Source organism: Rattus rattus, chromosome 3 (assembly GCF_011064425.1).
Source record: "Rattus rattus isolate New Zealand chromosome 3, Rrattus_CSIRO_v1, whole genome shotgun sequence".
NCBI classification, from domain to species: domain Eukaryota; kingdom Metazoa; phylum Chordata; class Mammalia; order Rodentia; family Muridae; genus Rattus; species Rattus rattus.
In genome coordinates, this window is record NC_046156.1 from 38578318 (window position 1) to 38597395 (window position 19078).

At 44.4% G+C, this 19078-nt stretch overlaps 1 protein-coding gene across 1 annotated transcript in view; it reads right to left on the minus strand.

Annotated features, from left to right (window-relative positions):
- Nucleotides 1–12616, minus strand: part of Alg14 (ALG14 UDP-N-acetylglucosaminyltransferase subunit) — a 72544-nt gene extending 59928 nt beyond the window's left edge. The window contains exons 1-2 of the mRNA XM_032897399.1: nucleotides 12381–12616; nucleotides 7434–7585 (exon numbers count right to left, since the gene is read on the minus strand). Coding sequence (XP_032753290.1) covers nucleotides 7434–7585; nucleotides 12381–12516 — 288 coding nt within the window. The 5' untranslated portion in view covers nucleotides 12517–12616. The remainder of the gene's footprint in view (nucleotides 1–7433; nucleotides 7586–12380) is intronic.
- Nucleotides 12617–19078: the final 6462 nt, after the last annotated feature.

Sequence of the window (19078 nt, forward strand, 5' to 3'; positions counted from 1 at the left end):
TATGGGCAGGCACAGGCCACACCAAACCCTGGACTTCTTTTAGATCCTGCCTCTGGCTTTGCCTCAGACAGATTCTAACGCAAAGTTAAAGTTGCCCTTCTATAAACAGATGAAAAGGCTAACACTGGTCTACCTGCTGGGACCCCATCTCTCCACCCATACCCCTCAAACTAACAATGAGAAGAAAGCATGAGCAGCAGCTCCGTGTCCCATGTCCTCTCCAGTGGCTCCTCCTCCTCTTTCCCATCCCTCCCAACCGTTCTGAGTCGATCTGATTTACCATGGAAAATTCTGACATTTCCATCTTCAGACAGGAAATTTTTAATTCCAGAAATTTTGATAAAAAGGAATGTGGAAATACCCAAACTGCTTTGTAGCTTTAAATAAAAAACAGCCTGAATGATATGTGTAGACTATTTTAAGTGAGATGGAAGGGAAGGGAAGAAGGGAAGGAAGGGAGGGGAAGGGAAGGGAGGGGAAGGGAAGGGAAGGGAAGGAAGGAGGGGAAGGAGGAAGGGGGGAAGGAAGGAAGGGGAAGGGGAGGGGAAGGGAGGAAAGGGAAGGGAAGGGAGGAAGGGAAGGAAGGAAGGAGGGGGAAGGGGAAGGGAAGGAAGGGGAAGGAAGGGAAGGGGAAGGGAGGGGGAGGGAAGGGAAGGGGAGGGGAAGGGAGGGGAAGGAAAAAGGGGGGAGGGGGGGGAAGGGGGGGAAGGGAAGGAAGGGAAGGGAAGGAAGGGAAGGGAAGGAAGGAAGGGGGTGAAGGGAAGGAAGGAGGGGGAAGGAGGGAGGGAGGAGGGAAGGGGAGGGGAAGGGGAAGGAAGGGAAGGAAGGGGAGGGGAAGGGAAGGAAGGGAAGGAAGGAAGGAGGGAAAGGAAGGAAAGGAAGGAAGGGAAGGGGAAGGAAGGAGGGAAAGGAGGGAGGGGAAGGAGGGAAGGAAGGGAGGGAGGGGGAAGGAGGGGGAGGGGAAGGGAAGGAAGGAAGGGAAGGAAGGAAAGGGAAGGGAAGGAAGGGAAAAGGGGGGGAGGGGAAGGGAAGGGAAGGGGGGGGGAAAGGGGAGGGGAGGGAAAGGGAGGGGGAGGAAGAAGGAGGGAAGGAGGGGGAAGGGAAGGGAGGAAGGGAAGGGAAGGAGGAAGGGAAGGAAGGAGGAAGGGAAGGGAAGGGGAAGGGAAGGGAAGGGAAGGGAGGGGAAGGAAGGAAGGGGAGGGGAGGGGGAAGGGAAGGGGAAGGGAAAGGGAAGGGAGGGGAAGGGGGGAAGGGGGAAGGGAAGAGGGGAGGGAAGGGAAGGAAGGGAAGGGAGGGAAGGAAGGGGGAAAGGAAATCCACCAACTACATTTCCAAGTCTGGGGAGGAGGCAGACAAAGAACTCTGGACCCTGCACTGCTGCCCAAGGCCGTGAGGTAGGAAGCACAGGGAGAGCCTGGAAGGAGCTCGAAGCCTCGGCCTTCAGCTTTGTTTGCCAGTGTCAGGTTCCCTATCTGTCTGCACAGCAGGCACTGTGAGCTCCCGCCTACTTTCACCTCTGTCTTTTCTTTTTCATTCTTTTTAAAAGAATTTTTATTTAATATATGTGAGTACACTGTCACTCTCTTCAGACACACCAGAAGAGGGCATCAGATCCCATTACAGATGGTTGTGAGCCACCATGTGGTTGCTGGGATTTGAACTCAGGACCTCTGGAAGCGCAGTCAGTGCTCCTAACCACTGAGCCATCTCTCCAGCTGCTCACCTCTGTTTTTCTACTTCATTTTCGATTACTCACGCTGAGGACATGACATGATTCACACCGCAAAGGTGCCAGCACTTTTCTGAGTCTAATTCTGAGTACCACAGGACATAAAGAGCAGGGATGGCCAGGGCCAGCAGGTTAAGGCCAGTGTCGACACTACCAATAAAACATGTCATTTATCTAAATGGAAGCGAGAAAGATGCACTGAGTATCATTTCCATGTGTGAGGAGACTATTCAAAACTGAAGAACAAAAGCTCAACAGTCCTGAATGAAACAACCACTGGGATTTAGTATTGGCTCAGTGGACAAACGGGCCAGGAGAGAGAGCAACGGGCTACACTGTAGTTTTGTTTTGAGACATGGACTCTTGATGTAGCTCTAGTTGTCCTGGAACTCACTATATACACCAGACTAGCCTGGAACTCAGAGATCCACCTGCCTGTGCCTACTGAGTGCTGGGATTAAAGGTTTATGACAGTACGCCGGACAAGATCCAGATCTTCTACGCATGTGGAAGCAGAGGAAAAGAGCTGTTTAATGAATGGTACTAGGTTGGGACAGCTATTTTACCACATGGGTATGAGATTGATATCAAATATCATACAGAAAATCAATGTTAGATAGTCTTAGTTACTGTTCTATTGCTATGAGGAAACACTGTGACCAAGGCAACTTGTTTTTTTTTTGTAACTTTATCTATGCATATGAGTAGTATTATTTATTCCTGTATGTCTTACAAGATAGAAGAAGGCATTGGATCCCATTACAGATGGTTGTGAGCCACCATGTACTTGCTGGGAATTAAACTCAGGATCCCTGGAAGAGCAGTCAGTGTTCTTGACTGCTGAGCCATCTCTCCTGCCACCCAAGGAACTTAAAAGGAAGACATTCACCTGGGGACTTGCTTAAAGCTTCAGAGGGTTTTTTTCATGATCATCTCAGTGGGAAGCAGACAGGTATGGGACAGAAGCTAAGAGTTTTAAATCCTGATTCTCCGGCAGTGGGATTGAGAGACTGAGCCTGCCCTGGGCTTCTGAAAGGCTCAGACAGTTTCACTAACTAGGAACCAGGCATTCAAACACAGGAACTCAGGGAGACCATTCTCATCCAAACCATGACAGAAGGAGTGAAAACAAACACTGAACTTTTGGAAAACATCTTTTGAGTACAATTTTGTCTGAATCCTACATACAGGTAAAACTATAATTTTACAGGAGAGAAAACCATAAGCATTAAAATCGTTAAAATTAAAAGCATTAAACGTTCTGTTCATCGAACGGTGAAAGAGTAAGCAGAAAGAAACATGGACAGCTACAGCCTTAGACTCTTCATTTCCATATATGCAGCCGTATATATATAATATAGAATAGATGAAAGAAGACTTCATACTCGATGGGTAATGTTGGCTGAGGATGAAGTTCAGGTGACAGAGTACTTGCCTCAAATACATGACGTCTTGGATTTGATGCTGGGAATCTGGACAAGGTGGTATGCAATTGTATTTCTAGCACTTGGGAGACAGAATCAAGGAGGATCCGACGTTCAAGGTCATCCTCAGTTACATAGCCTGTTAAAGGCCAGCCTGGAGTGCAGAAACCCTGACTCGAAACTACCAACCAACCAACCAACCAACCAACTAACCAACCAACCAACCAACCAACCAACCAACCAACCAACCAACCAACCAACCAACTAAACAACAAAAATAACCAAATGGAAAGACATTATAGGAAAAGAGTCCTAAACTGAAGAAAGACGAATAAGAGTTCACTGAATTCCATTTTTTTAAAAAAAATGAGAAAACAGACATGTGATCATTAACTAGTTAAAGTTAGAATTCTATGGAATAGAATCAGATGGATGAATTCTAACTTCTTGAAGAGAGTGGAATTGTACTTAAAAACGTCTGTGGGAAAAATGTAACATAAGAATTAGACTTATAAACCAGGCTAAAGAATGCTTGTTGTATAATGTCACAATTAAGATTCCCAGACTTGGAAAGACGCTGAAGATAAACAGCCCTTCCTAAGACACACATAAGGAAATGCCTCAACCAAGGAGCAGGGCATGCACAGTCTGAGAGGAACAGCATGGGCTAAACTCTCACAGCTGCTGACATGGTGTGGCGTTGTCTCCTCCCAACACTGAGGACTGACACCCAGACGTGGGCATGTTAAGCAAGTGCTCTGCCACTGACCTATATTGCAAGCTCATCATGAAGTTTAACTACATTAAAACAAAGATAGTTAGGTAAATGGAGTGCTTGCCTCAAAAAATCTACTGTGGACTCTTTTTTCCCCTCATATCTAACATTTCATGATTTTCTCCATACTTGTTTGTCCTTTTCCTAGAGGATTCCTTTAAGTTCAACTACTAATCCATGAATGTTTTCAGTGATATTAACCTAATAAGTATTACCCTGGAGATTTAACTGCTGTAATCTTGTTAATTCTTCCAATGAATCTTGTTTTGAGATTGCTTCTTTTGCAAAGCAAACTATTCCTGCTTAATTAACAGACTTTCCCCTGAATTCCAACGATAACATGAAGTTTAAAAAAAGACAATGCTGTCCTTTTATATCAACTTTTGGCAGAAGTCTTGCTTTGAACTTCCGGATTCTCGTCATAATATCTGATCATGTGTCATTTCCAGCTTATAACTATAAACAAAAGCCTACATCAGCATCATGCGATATGACTTTCTGAAACCACAGAAATGCTCTGTTCTCCTCAGGGCTGCTAGCCTCAGGTGGCTAGTGAGGATTTGAAATGTGGCTATCGCAACGGCAGGACCAACTTCCAAATTTCATTTATTTTAAATAATTTCCATTGAGAAAAGCCACACATGGCAGACAGCTACTGTACTGTATGGTCTAGTCCAGATTCTTCCACATTCGTGACTCAGATGGGCTCTTCCGGCAAATGTATGGTCATCACTACATTCTTTAGCCAGACCCTTCCTTCTCCTGTCTACTAAGTGAAAGGAAGAGAGAAAAGATGCTGTTGGGGGAGACAACTATGGAGTGGCTCCTAAACATAATTGTAGAAGAAGGCCACTTGGTGGAAACTTGCTTTCAGCAGGCCTTGATAGGAGGGCTCTGTCTCTGCTGTGCTCTCCATCTATAATACTCTACCAGCACAGACACAAGGAGGTGGGTTGGGGGGCCGAGGGAGGGAAAGAAAGAAAGAATATGCAAGAGAATGGTACACAGGACCAACCAACACAAAGGACAACTCTTTCTTTCTTTCTTCCTTTCTTTCTTCCTTTCTTTCTTTCTTCCTTCCTTTCTTTCTCTCTCTCTCTTTCTTTCTTTTTTTCTGAGGATTTATTTATTTTATGTATGTGAGTACACTGTAGCTGTCTTCAGACACACCAGAAGAGGGCATTGGATCCCATTACAGATGGTTGTGAGCCACCATGTGGTTGCTGGGAATTGAACTCAGGACCTCTGGAAGAGCAGTCAGTGCTCTTAACCTCTGAGTCATCTCTCCAGCCTGGACAACTCTTTCCTACACCTTTTTCCAGTACAGAGTCAAGAATAGAGATGCTTTCAGAATGAGACACCATTGCTCCTGACAGTGTTTGAGTTGCACCATGAGGAAATTAAGGACAGAGGAAAGGTGTCAAATAGATATGCTTGTTCCTCACTGTGATACCACTTTGATGATTAAAAATGTATCCTCATTTATAAACAGCTTAAAATTCAACAACTGGTTTGCTCCTCATAGGCCAGGCAGATGAAGACAGAGAGGCCATGTGGTTATGGCAGAGTCTGGATGCAGCTACAAGCTCAGGTTGCCTGCAAACACCAGAAGCCAGAGGAAGGCGAGGAGGGCACCTTTCCTAGGGACTTCTGAGAAGGCATGGTGCTGTGAGACCTGGACTTCCGGCCTCTAGGACTGGGAGGACACCCATGCTTGAGCTGCCCAGTTTATGGTGCCTTACTACTGTGGCAGCAGTTCTGAGAAATTACCAAGCACAGTAGTGCTCCTTTAACCAGAGATGGACGTGTCAGGTTGATCTCACATACAGGAAAAGTAGCACACATTTTCCTGTGGCTGAATGAAGTATATAGATTCATTCATAGTCTGGTCCTTTTGGTGTAGATTTTACAAGAGCACATCTTACTGGTATGCTAGTTTGTGAGGCATAGTTATAAGTTATGACTTTTTAAAAAGTGAGAGTATATGGTGGGGATGGAGATTAAAGAGAGTGGGGGAGGAGCTCCATTTGTGGATCTTGATTTCCAACCAAAAGAACCACCACCTGGGTAAACGTGATACAGCAGAGTCCTGGGGTCACAGAAGACCAGACTCACTACCTAGCTCTCATTTCACTATTGTATATGATCTTGAGTCTTCTGCCTAGAAACGATCTTTATCTATTTTTGAGAGCATGAACCAGTAGCTCCCAGTTTTATCTTGTCCAAAAGAGAGATGAATTCTCTTTTCCGGGTCTGCAAGTGCAAAAATACCAGACCCTGACTGGCTGACTTTTTTTTTTTCTTTTTTTCGGAGCTGGGGACCAAACCCAGGGCCTAGCAAGCACTCCACCACTGAGCTAAATCCCCAACTCCCTGACCGGCTGACTTTTATCCATTGCCCTCAGTAGAGGAAGTTTAACCCATGAACATGGCTGCTCTGGCAAAGGATCAAATCCAAAGACCTTCTAGGTCTATGTGACCTGCCTGGAATACAGATACACCCTTAGCACATATCTGTAATTCCAAAGGTTAGTTTGTAGAAGGAAGCAGCCACAAGTGATGTCTAATGGAGGGTCAGTGTCAAATAAAGATTTGACAGAATCAGTCAGAGATAGGATACACTCAATTCTCATGGGAACAGACAGGAAAGAGACACTACTTAAGAGCAGTCCAAGGAGAGTCAGTTCAGTTTGGTGCACTTCAGTTGAGTTTATTTCATTTGTGAGTTCTGTTCAGTTTGTGCAATGTAGGTCAGAGGAGGCAGTTGAAGCCAGAGAATAGGAAGGAGTCAGAAGACTAGAACAACTTGCCAGAGTTAGTGTGAGGCCAAGCAGAGCAAGAAAGTGAGAAGCCAAGAGAAGTCAGAGTGAATCAGTCAGCTTGGAGAGGAGTTTGAGCCAGACCAGCTGAGCTGAACCAGCCAGCCAGAGTTCAGAAAAACTAGAAAGTGTGAGCTTATCCAGCAGAAAGCCTCCGAGAGCTATAGCTGGAAAATTTCTACAGAAAAAGATGGAAGGTCAAACAAGGAGCACCTCTTCTTCAATGAAGAAGTGACTTCACCATTTTTACATCACTAGATTCTGATTAAAGTGCCAAAATAAAGTCATCAGCTGGGGACAGAGAAATAATTGTAGAGGAATACAAATGTGATTTGAAGACACGATCACAGATATAGAAAGGATGAATAAAACACATTAATAAAGAACTTTAATGAAGATTCAAGAAGTCTATTACTAAATGCTTTAAATAGGTAACTACAAAACAATTTTTGTAACTGAAACTCAATGAAAAATCATTTTCCCTAAAATAATAATATAAGAGTATCATTTTTAATTTAAAGATTTCTCTTAAAGAAATTCTTATATTTTGGTAGTAAAGGATATTTATTTCTCTACCAGTCCACATTTTAGTGCCTATTGTGGACAGGATATTGAAGCACCTTGGAATTACTTTCCGAGACAATAAACTCATGAACAACTTGCAACTTACAGAAATGGTCGCATACCTCAGTAGTGGAGTCGTTCTGGGCTCGAGCGAGTTCAAGAGAATGGATTTTCTTGGCACTCATTTCATCAGACTCAGCAATGACATAATGCCTTGGGGAGTAGGCGCCGGACAAGCTTCCAACCAGCCTCAGGATCTCCGTGGTGTGTCCACCTGGACACAAGAATAACATGGATTGAAGTTAAGACTACAATGGGGAGGGGTCATCGAAGAGGCAGCTTTGTGGTCAAGAGCACTTGCTGCTCTTGTTATCACCCCCTTCTATAACTCCAGTTCCAGACGACTGAGACACTCACATGCGTAAAATAAATCTAAGAAAATCAGGGAGAAGAAACACAATGTGGGCTGGAGAGATGGCTCAGTGCTTAAAGAACGTCTGCTTCTCTCATAGAAGATCCAAGTTCAGTCCTTACCGTCCATGTCGGGCAACTCCAGCTTTAGGAAATCTTGATAGTCCACCAGTCACCTGTACACACACGCACAAATTCCCCCTGCACACCCCCACATATACAGAATTATGAATAAAATTTTATCTGGGTGGTGGCACACACCTTTAATCCCAGCACCTGGGAAGTAGAGGCAGGCAGATCTCTCCATTCGAGGCCGGCATGGTCTACAGAGAGAGTTCCAAACAGCCAGGGCTACTCAGAGAAACCCTGTCTCAGAAACAAACAAACGAGCAAACAAAAACCAAAATAAAGAAGTAAATAATAAACAAACAATAAAACCTTAGTTTGAAAAAGTAACCTATCATGCAAACAATCCGTTTCACCATATTATACCACAGTCATGTTTTCGGGGGTAAAGAAGTAATGTGACTGCATATTCTCTAAAAGAACGTAGAACATGAACACAGAGCACACAAACTCTGCCCTTATATAAATACTACTTTTATCTAGAAGATAATATATGCATTAAAAATGGTACTATCAGTAAAAAAAAAAAAATGAGGACAGTTTATGGAAGTATAGGACACTTTCTTGATTTCCCGAAACCAAGAAAGCTGGGCGGGAGAGGGTGAGATACACACACATTTATAAAGAAGACGCAAGGCCACTCAGGTGGGACGACAGGACCATGAAGAATCAGTGCTTTCAAAATAAGAACGACCCTGGAAAAGCTAAGAAGATGACCTGTAGGAATAACAGACATGCAGGAGTGGAAAGCTTTGGGAGGAGAAAGTGAGATCTGAGCTGTTTTCATGGGGTAATGGGAACACAAGGATGAAGGTGAAGTGAGGTCAGGCAAGCCGGACGAAGACAGGACAAGGAGGTTTCTGTGTGGAGAAGCAACTTAATGAGCTCTGACATCAGGGTATGAGCTTCCTGAAAGAAAACTGTTGGCTGCTCTAACCTCAGGTCCCAACAGAGGGCTCGGCACACTGAAGTCTTCAACGGGTTACCTGTTCCTCCAAAGGAGTCTACATTCAGTTCCTTATGTTTTGCAATCTAAAAAATGTTAACACTTTATTCTCCAAATCACAACTTTAAAAATCAAAACTTTAACTTGCTCGCTTAGGCAGCACAAATACTAAAAATCAGTTACAGGGCTGGAGGGATGGCTCAGTGATTAAGAACCCTGTTCTTCCAGAGGTCCTGAGTTCAATTCCTAGCAACTACATGGTGGCTCACAACCATCTGTAATAGGATCCGATGCCCTCTTTGGTGTGCCCAAAGAGAGTGACAGTGTACTCATATAAAATAAATAAATCTTTAAAAAAAAATCAGTTTCAGCTGGGCAGTAGGGGTGCAGGACTTAAATCCCAGCACTCAGGAGACAGAGGCAGGCGAATCTATGCAAGTTCGAGGCCAGTATGGTCTATAGAGTGAGTTCCAGGACAGCCAGAGCTACACAGAGAAACCTAAATAAATAAATGAATGAATAAATAAATAAATATCAATTACAGTGGGGGCTGGGAGGATGGTTCAGCAACTAAGAGAATGAAGAGTTCTGTCTACTCTTACAGTGGACTGGAGTTCATCTCCCCATCCACATGGAGTGACTCATAACTTCCTATAACTCCAGCTCCTGAAGACGGGACACTCTTCTAACCTCCCAGGCCACCCCCCCTCCACACTTGAAGGCTAATTAAAAAAGAAGAAGAAAAAAATCTTTTATTAAAAACATCAACTACAGTCATCTCCGGGGCACAGAGTTCCACGTGCTCATGTCCTTTACAAATAAAAGGTTTCATTTTTTTTTATATAACCTACACATTTCCTCCTATACACTTCCTTGATTACTTATCATTCCTTGATTACTTATTTAATTTAACGTAAATGCTAGTTAAATAATTAGTATACTATATTGCATAAGGAATAGTGGAAAAAATAGAAAGAATAGTAAAAAGTCTGTACATGTTCATTAATGCATTCTTTTTCAAGTTATTTTGGATATGAAGATGTAAAATTCACAGGATCTTTAAATCTAAAAAAATTTTTTTTAAAAAGTCTTTTAAAAAAGAGACATATTGGAGATCATTATGCACTGATAAAATACTATTAGATATACCTTAAAACACACCCAGCATCCAGCCACTTCTTTATTTCAGGTTGGAGAGATGGCTCAGAGGTTAAGAGCACTGGCTGCTCTTCCAGAGATCCTGAGTTCAATTCCCAGCAACCACATGGTGGCTCATGACCATCTGTAATGGGATCTGGCGCCCTCCTCTGGCCCGCAGGCATACATACAGGCAGGCCACTGAATACATAATAAATAAATCGTATGTATGAAGCATGTATATCTGTGTGCCATCTCTGTGCCTCGTGACCACGGAAGTCAGAAGAGGGTGTAGGATCCTGCCATGCTCTACACAGCTCCTGAATCTGACTTAGCTGGGAGGTGAGAGGATGAAGAAAGGACAGACATGTGACACACAGACAGAACAGGAAGGACTGGCTGGTCTGGGCTCTCTGATGAAGCAGCCACAGGACCCCAGAAGCTTGGGATGGGGGGTCTATTATATACAGGAAGGCAGGGTGATAACAAACAGGTTATACAGGAAACGGGTGGTTGTGTGCAGATGTGTGCAGTTGGACAAGGAGGCAAGCTTCGCTCTGTAGGGGAACAGTCTTCAGGCTGTAGACATCTCTGGGAGGGGAGAAAGCTATATTTTGCATACAATCCTATTAGGACCAGAGACAGTCTTTATCATCTCCCTGCACTTTACCTACAGAAAGCTTTGCCACTCCCATGGGGCATGACCATACTGACAATACACATTCACTCAGAGCCCCACTCAGTCTCTCCAGGAGTCCTGGAACTGGAGTTCTAGATGGCTCTGAGCCACCGTATGGGTGCTGGGACTCAAACCCTGGTCCTGTATAAAAACAAGGACTCTTAACTGCTGAGCCATCTCTCCACCCCTCCAACCACTTCTTACCACCTCATCTTGCTCCAAGCCACTCTGTGACATAAATTATAAGTATAGCTTTATATAGATCATATCCCTACTTTCTCTCCCTGTACTTCTTGAGGTTATTTTCGATACTACATCTAGTGTGTTTCTACTAAAAATATGTGATAAATATTTTATTTGTGTTCCAAAATCCCAAGTAGCTTTGCATCTTACTTGAAATAGCTTGATGTTGTATACAGTCAATATGGGATTTCGGGCCTTCTCTGTGTGGCAGCTACTCCTTTTGTCTCTTCTTCTGTCTGTGCCCCTATTTCCTTCACTGCTGCACCCCTGTCCTGTTCCTAGTGCTTGGCACATAGGCATCACGCTGTGTCGAGTGATGCTTGTTTTGTTTTGTTTTGTCTTTCTGTTTTCAGTCCCCCCCCACCCCCCGGAGCTCAGTGTAGTGTCTTACCATTCCCACGACTCGAAATATGTTAAGGAAATAAGTAAGGAATTATAATTGCACATTAAGTTTGGTACATTTACTTATATCATAAACATTAGTTGTGTGTATGTGTGCAGTCACTCATCACATAATGATGCATTAGTCAATGACAGTATACTGGTCACATGACATTAAAAGGGAACTGAAAAAACCTTATTGTCTAGTGACAGGACAACCATCATAACGCAGTAGCCCAAGGTAATCTATGTTTGTAGTATGATGCAAACAAACTTACTGTGCTGCCTGTCATATGAAAAAGTACAACATATACTACTCTATACAGTAATAACACTTATAACGATAATACACAACTACATTACTAGTTTTTGTATTTTTATTAGTGTTTACTTCTTAAAGTTTACTGTAAAACTGAATGGCGTGCTGCAGAGGCAGCCTTAAACACCTCGAATTCACCGTGTGTCTCGACTGCATCCATTTCTGTTAGGCTTGATTTTGTTTTACTGTTCCTGGAGCAAATGGCTATATTCCAGGTAGCATTGATATAGGATCCGGTATCACCTTGGTTGTTTAAAGTTGAGTCGTATTTAACTATACACCCGTCAAAACTGTTCATCTAAAATTTTAAGTTTTAACATTTTCAGAGCTGACTGGACAGTTTATTATTACTCATATCCTGTCACTCTGAAGGTATTGTGATCTGGGGTGTCCACGTTTTTATCCTCAAGGACTTTGCGCATTTATAAGTGTGACAACTCTGCTTGTTTACCATGTAATGTTCACGTTTCTTAAACTAAATACAAAAGACTTAGATGAATAACGCACAGTTGCGAAGAGGGCAGCAATATATCCGCTTCAAAAGGCTTCAGCGTACTCCACCGCTAATTATTTGTTAGAAAGCCGTACACTACAGTGAGGCTTAATTACAGACAAGTGTAAATAATCTGTCTTAATGACAAGGTGGCTGGGTGGCGTCAGCTAACCGGCATTTTTCCCTGGGGTGTCTGGTTCCGGGAACGCAGAGAAACTACAAATCTCAGCATGCAGCGCTCCTAAAGGCGTCGAGAAGGCCGAGGAGAGTCGCGGTGCACTCTGGGTTTTGTAGTGACTAACACAAGCCCATCGACTTCCGCCCGGATACTTACCGGATCCAGCTACTATCAAGAGTCCGAGAGACTGTCGGGGAGTGACAGGATGGGACCGAAGCACGGCCCATAGTCGCACTATTAGCAAGACCGCTAGCCCTCCTGCTGAGGCAGCTAGAATCAGAACGCACACCATTCAAAGGACGGCGCATGCGTATATGCCCGGCGCCAGGAAAGTTTGCTAGCACGACGCTAAAGAGCAATCGTGGAGCAAAGCACCTCTCTGCGGGCGGGGCTGGCCTGCGCTGGGCGGAGCTTGCCGAGTTGGGCGGTCAAAGTTCAGAAGCGTGGCTCTGATTGGAAAACGCAGAACGACGCATCTCTTGCGTCTCAGTGAGCCGGCCTTGTTTGTGGTGGGTGGAGCTAAGGGTACTTAACCCGGATGTGCTGTGTGGAACGGTAACGGTTGTCTTCTCCGAATTTGTGCTGCCGTTGTGTAGTTGGGAAGTTAAGTGCTGGATAAGTTTGATTTCTGCCAGTGGCGAGGTCAGGCTACATGTACGGCAGAAGGACCACGAAGCCCCGGGTTAGTAGCTGCTCCAGCCCTGCCAGCTTTTGCCTGAGGCTCCTGGCATACATCGCTACTTCCTTTCTTCCTTACTTGGGTTCCAAGACAAACAGAACTGAAAGTTTTTGCCAGTCAGAGGCATAATCCGCCCTTTCGCAACAGTCACGTTTTTATTTTTCTAGACATTTTCACAGATCTCAAACTATAACCAGAATACTTCAAGCTCTGTCATATTCCTGAGAGGAGTAGAATCTCCTCGGCTTCAGGTAACAAGAGAGGAAGGTCATAGCCCTGCAGTTAGTCACAAAGTTTACCACAAAGCCTTCCCGGCTTATTCCTCCCGCGTTCCACTGAAATGATAGGCTTCCACTGTCCCCTCTCATCCCAGTTGTGCATACATTTGTGTTTTCTTAGCCTAAGTTACAGCAAAATAAAACTTCTTGACAATAAATCTTCCTTCAGACCCTTATGGGGTTACAGGTTTGGGTAGGCCCGGCATGCAGACGGGTCCAGAAAGGTGCTACAACTTGACTTAAGTACAATAACTTCAGGTCTAGAATTAAAAACCAGAACTCCTAACCCATGCTGCCTAAGAATGCTACATCAGACTGTTAAATTCAACTTGGATTGGCAATCACATTTGCCTGAAGCCTGGAATGCTTTTGGAAGTATACTGAGAAGTTCCAGGAAGGTGTGTTGGTTCCCGAGTCAGCAGGCAAGCTTGGGAGAGTTCCTGACTGTATCTGTATCTGTATCTTGTTGACACGTTGCCTGTGGGCTCTTTCACCAATCCCTCTTAACCTCATTCTTAATATTCAGGTCCTAAGTAAATGTTACTCTTTGAATTACAAATAGGGAAATAGGTTACACAAAAGTTAATTTACCTGGGGTTATTTATGCAATGAAAATCTGTAGTTGGATGCAATGAGAAAGCCATAGTTTTAGACGCATACCATGTGACTCAAGTGCTGGGGAGAGATAGCTCAATGGTTAAGAGCACTGGCTGCTTTTCCAGAGGTCCCGGGTTCAGGTCCTAGCACCCACATGGTTTTAGGGGAACTTTCCAACTTCTGCAGGCACATACATGGTGCCCAGAAATAATTCAGGCAAAACACATAGACACATAAAAACAAATCGTTAAAAAATGAAAATAAGGAAGAGGAGCAATCGAGAAAGACAATGTTGACCTCTGACCTCCTCACACACACACATGAACACTCCCAAATACATACACACATGAGCATACACAGGAGGAAAGAGTGGCTCAAGGATGTTTCAAAGTGTCAGGTCCTCCTCTTTCAGAACCTTCTCTGCTGTTCTCCAAAGTGGCTTCAACATTACGATTTGCTTCACATTTAAAAGAAGTTATTAGTGGCCAAGGATGGTGATGTATGCCTTCGAAGTTGTCGTGTTGGCCATCGGGTCTGTAGTAAGGACAATATACCTTTCCAGAATCCCTCTTGGGAGACCTTCTTTCACTATTTTGAGTCATATTTATGTCACCCACACATAAAACGAAGCAGATCGCAAAGCCGATGGAGATAGGACTAGAGACTGACATAAAAATTCCAGTAAGGTCTTTGACCATTGTACAGAGGGAAGAGGAAGCAAGGAGAGGAGGTTGCTTTCATAAGCAGTTGTGGTGTTTGCATTGCTGTGAAGATGTGTGTTTGTAAACTGAGAGGCATTGCAGATGCCCGGCATCTAATTGCACGGCTCCAGGTCCCAAGCCCCATTATTAGAGATGACTGACTTACTATAGAAAGGATACCATTACACTTCTTATTACCTTACCCTCTTGTCCCCTCATCGTAATTCCTATAACTATAGGAAAAATACATTTGGCCACAACTGGGAGAAGTGGACCGAGATAAAATGTGTAGAATATATTCAAGAGGTCACTAAGCTACAGCAGGCTAAGTGGGGCAGTTAAGGCCTAGCCGAAAAAGTAGCAACGAAAGTTTTCCTGAGGTGAGTCAAACTGACACATCAATAGCAGGTTCACGGTGCTCCAGGAAAGCAGGCCAAAAAAATTGTAATGGTCAACAAAATAAACGATGCGTGATTCACACTGATCAATAAACGTGTCTGGGAAGTGGTCATTCTTGAATCTGTTCGCTGGAGTTTCTTGAGATGGTCTTAGTAGTTGAAACACTTATTGCCAGCACTTAGGAGTTAGGTAGAGAAAGGAGGTTAGTGAATTCAAAGTCGTTCTCAGCCCCAGAGCATGTGTAAGGTCCTTGTGGGATACATGAGACCGTTCCTCAAAAAATACAGGAAAAAATTATTTCCTAAAGTTTCTATGACAAATATCTATTATCCAACATATTTTTGAGGTTTTTACAAAGTCGGATTTTTTTCCAGTATTCTATACAGGATTGAGCAATTTAGTCAGCATATTTTATTATGCATTTGAGCACGGCTGCAAACTGTTGTAGGTGCAGGGTATGTCATATAAGCAGGACAGTGTCCCAGGCAAGAATTATGGATTAGACAATATGACAGAGGATGTAGCTAAGGATAGATTTGAAATATATTTTATGTATGAGGTTAATAAAGCAAATGGACTAGAGCACTGAAGATGAAGAAAAAAAAAAAGAAGAATAATCAGGGTAACACCAGATTTTTTCGTTTCAAACTTGGTGAGAAGGACACTTCAGAGATGCTCAATGGTTAAGAGCACTTGTTCTTGCAGAGGACCAGGGTTCTTTCCCCAGCACCCACATCAGGCCGCTCACAACTGCCTGTGTAGCCACAGCTCCAGGGGATCTGATGCCTTCCGGCCTGCACAGGAGCCTACAAACAGTGCGCACACTAACATATACACATAAATGAAAAAACTTAAAGAAGCATATTTCTAAAACCCTGATGAGATAGTGTCATCTAACAGAGGAGAAAGTGCTTTTCTGGGTAGAGGAAGGCGGAGGAGGCTGAAAACGGTGCCCTATGCTGGATTTTTATTCAAATAGCCTCTTAAGGCACCCAGATGCTTATGTGACAGAGGCGGTGTTCCGTACAAATCTGAAGCTCGGGTCAGATTGGCAGTATACATTTAGAGCTCATTAACATACAGATGCGCTATAGACGATGGAGCTGGGCAAGGCCGCTAGAGCACTCAGGTCAGTCCTGTCCAGCACCGCTGCCTTCGATGATTCAGTTACCGGCATCTGTGTGGTACACCACTTACATGAGCCCAGTGAGCACTTGAAATACGGCTAGTGCAATTGACCCGAATTTTAATTTTGTCTCATTACGTTATTTTAAAATTAAATAGAAGTGGGCTGGAGAGATGCCTCAGCGGTTAAGAGCACCGGTTCCTCTTCCAAAAGTCCTGAGTTCGATTCCCAGCAACCACATGGTGACTCACATGATGTGATCCGATGCCCTCTTCTGGCATGCACGTGTATATGCAGACACAGCACTCAGACATAAATATAATTTTAAAGATTTAAATAGACACAGATGACTAGTCGCGTTAGTTAATCCCCTCACTGCTGTGGCATAATGCCCGATAAATACAATTTGAGGAAGGAAGAGTTTACTCTGGCTCTAAGTGTGAGGGGACTGTAGGAAAAGCATGGCAGTAGGGGTGGGTGTGAGGCAGGTGGTCACGTGGCACCTGCAGTCGGAACCAGAGACAGATGGTTGCTGGTTCTCAACTTCTCTCCTCTGTTTATCCAATCTGGGACTAAGTCCGTGAACCAGTGAATGGCACCCACAGTTCCAGTGAGTCTTTCCACCGAATCTAACCCAGCCACAGGCACGCCCAGAAGCTCGCCTCCTAGGGGATTCTAGGTGCTGTCAAGCTGACAACCCGTCTTCCCCAGCGCAGTCCTGGATAACGAAGAGTCTGGGGTTGCTACCACTTAGAGGCGTCGAGGAGGCTGAGTCATCGAAGAAAAGGAGACGGAAAAGTCTTGGGGATAGAAGGAAAGTCAGGAATGACTGGTGTGGTGGTTTGAATGAGAAACGTTCCCCCATAGTCTCGGGCACTGGAGCACTTTGGTTTCCAGTTGGTGACATTCTGAGGCTTAGGTGAGGTGGCTTTGCTGGAGGAAGTCTTACCACTGGGGATGGGCCTTGAGAGTAAAAAGGCTCTCCTATTAACAGTCGCTTTCTCGGCTCCGTGCTTGCTGTTCTAGATGTGAGGAGCTGACTTCCTGCTCCTGCAGCTAGCTATGCCTGCTGAACGCTGCTGCGCCCTTCGGCCACCAGGAGCTCTTACCCTCTGTCAGCCCAAATAAACACTTCTTTCTGTAAGTTGACTTGGTCATGGTGTCTCCTAATGGCAACAGAAAAGTAACAGACGCAACCCATCCACAGAAACCAGGAGAAGAAAACGATTTAAGGATCGGACTGCAGTCAGCCCGGTACACGTCCATCACAGGTAAGTAGGTCAGGTACTTGGAACAGGTCAGTCGCTGGAAATCTAAACAATGGCAGCATTCCAAAGCACTGCAAATGCTGGAAAACAGTCGAGAATGAGCACGAGACAGACTAAAAAAAAAAAAAAAAAACTGAAGAAAATCAGATTTCTTAGTAGACATTTCCAGTCTTCCTAAATGGGAAATGGTCATATTGGGTAAAAGACAGAAAATCTAGACTTGAGGAAATGTGTTTTTCCTTTTTGAGGATCAAAGGCAGGGCCTTGCAAATGTTAGGTAAGCCTTTTACCCCAGAACTACATTCCCTAGCCCTTGGAAATTCGTTTTAAGATGAGAATTTGACACGTTTGCTATTAGAGAGCTGCAGTAGGGCTGGAGAGATGGCTCAGCGGTTAAGAGCACTTACTGCTCTTCCAGAGGTCCTGAGTTCAAATCCCAGCAACCACATGGTGGCTCACAACCATCTGTAATGGGATCCGATGCCCTCTCCCAGTGAGTCTGAAGTCTGAAGACAGCGACAGTGTACTTATATATACAATAAATAAATAAATCTTAAAAAAAAAAAAAGAGAGAGCTGCAGTAGAGGAATCTCGCCACAGGAGTGTGGGAACGGGAACGTATTGCTTCAGAAGAGGAAACAGATCTGAGTTTAGAACCTAAGTGGAGAAGATGGGTCTGTAGAGGAGGGGTGGGCCTTACCCATTAACTAGTCAGGGGCCTGGGATGGGGTTGCAGGTACATGGAAGTCTGTGGATGAGAGACTAAAGGCATGGCAATCTGGTTTACCAAGCGGGAGAGCTGAAGAAAGAAGGTTGGGGTAATCATATTAGGTAACCTGCACCCTCCCCAGGAGCAGGGTAATTAAAAATGCTCTTGAAGCCAGGGCTGGTAGATACACATGCCTGTGTTTGCGGGAGGAGGAGGCAGGAGGCTCAGGGGTTAGAGACCTTGTCTCGAAAACAACAAACAAAACGCCCTCTAAAGCCTGTGCTAACAAACGTAGGAGAAAGCAATCGATATATTTTTATATATTTTTTTCTCCCACTGGGAAAGGCAGATTGAAGCTAACCTTTCGGCAGGGTTAGTTTCGACAGTAAACAACACAGAGAGAAGGTTCTCACCGGGCTGTGAGGTTTGAGGCATTTTCTGTGGACAGAGTAGAAGGTGGAGACAGAAGGACGGAGGTGGAGAGTGGAAGAAGAATAAAGGCTTGGGAAGAGCGGTGGGTTAGAAAGCTGGAGAGCTGGCAGGGCTGCAGCTGGGTTGGTGCAGGGCTTACATATATCATGCATGAAGCCCTTGGGTTATTCCCCAGCACCACATAGAACTGGGGTTGGCATATTACTGTAATCGCTACATAGTAAGGGCCACACCAACTTAGCATGTATAAGATCTGTCTCAAATTGCTTTTTAAAAAAGATTAAGATTGAATCCTGTGATGGCTATTCCCAGTTGTCAACTCGACTCTATCTGGAATGAACTGCAATCCAGAAATGGAGGGCACAACTGTGACCCAGATCTTGAGGCTGGGAGATACAGGCTTTTGATCCGGATCTTGACTTAGGATGACACACACTTTTGATGTGGATTTTGAGGTATATTGGCCACAAAAAGCTTAGGCCCAGGCAAGGTGGTATACACCTTTAATCCCAGGAGACAGAGGCAAGCAGATCTCTTGAGTTCAAGGCCAGCCTGAGACAGAGCAAGTTCCAAGGAAAGAACAATTTAGGTCCAGGCGTGGTGGTATACACCTTTAATCTGGGCCACGCCTTCTGCTGGAGGCCTACATAAGGGCAATGGAAGAA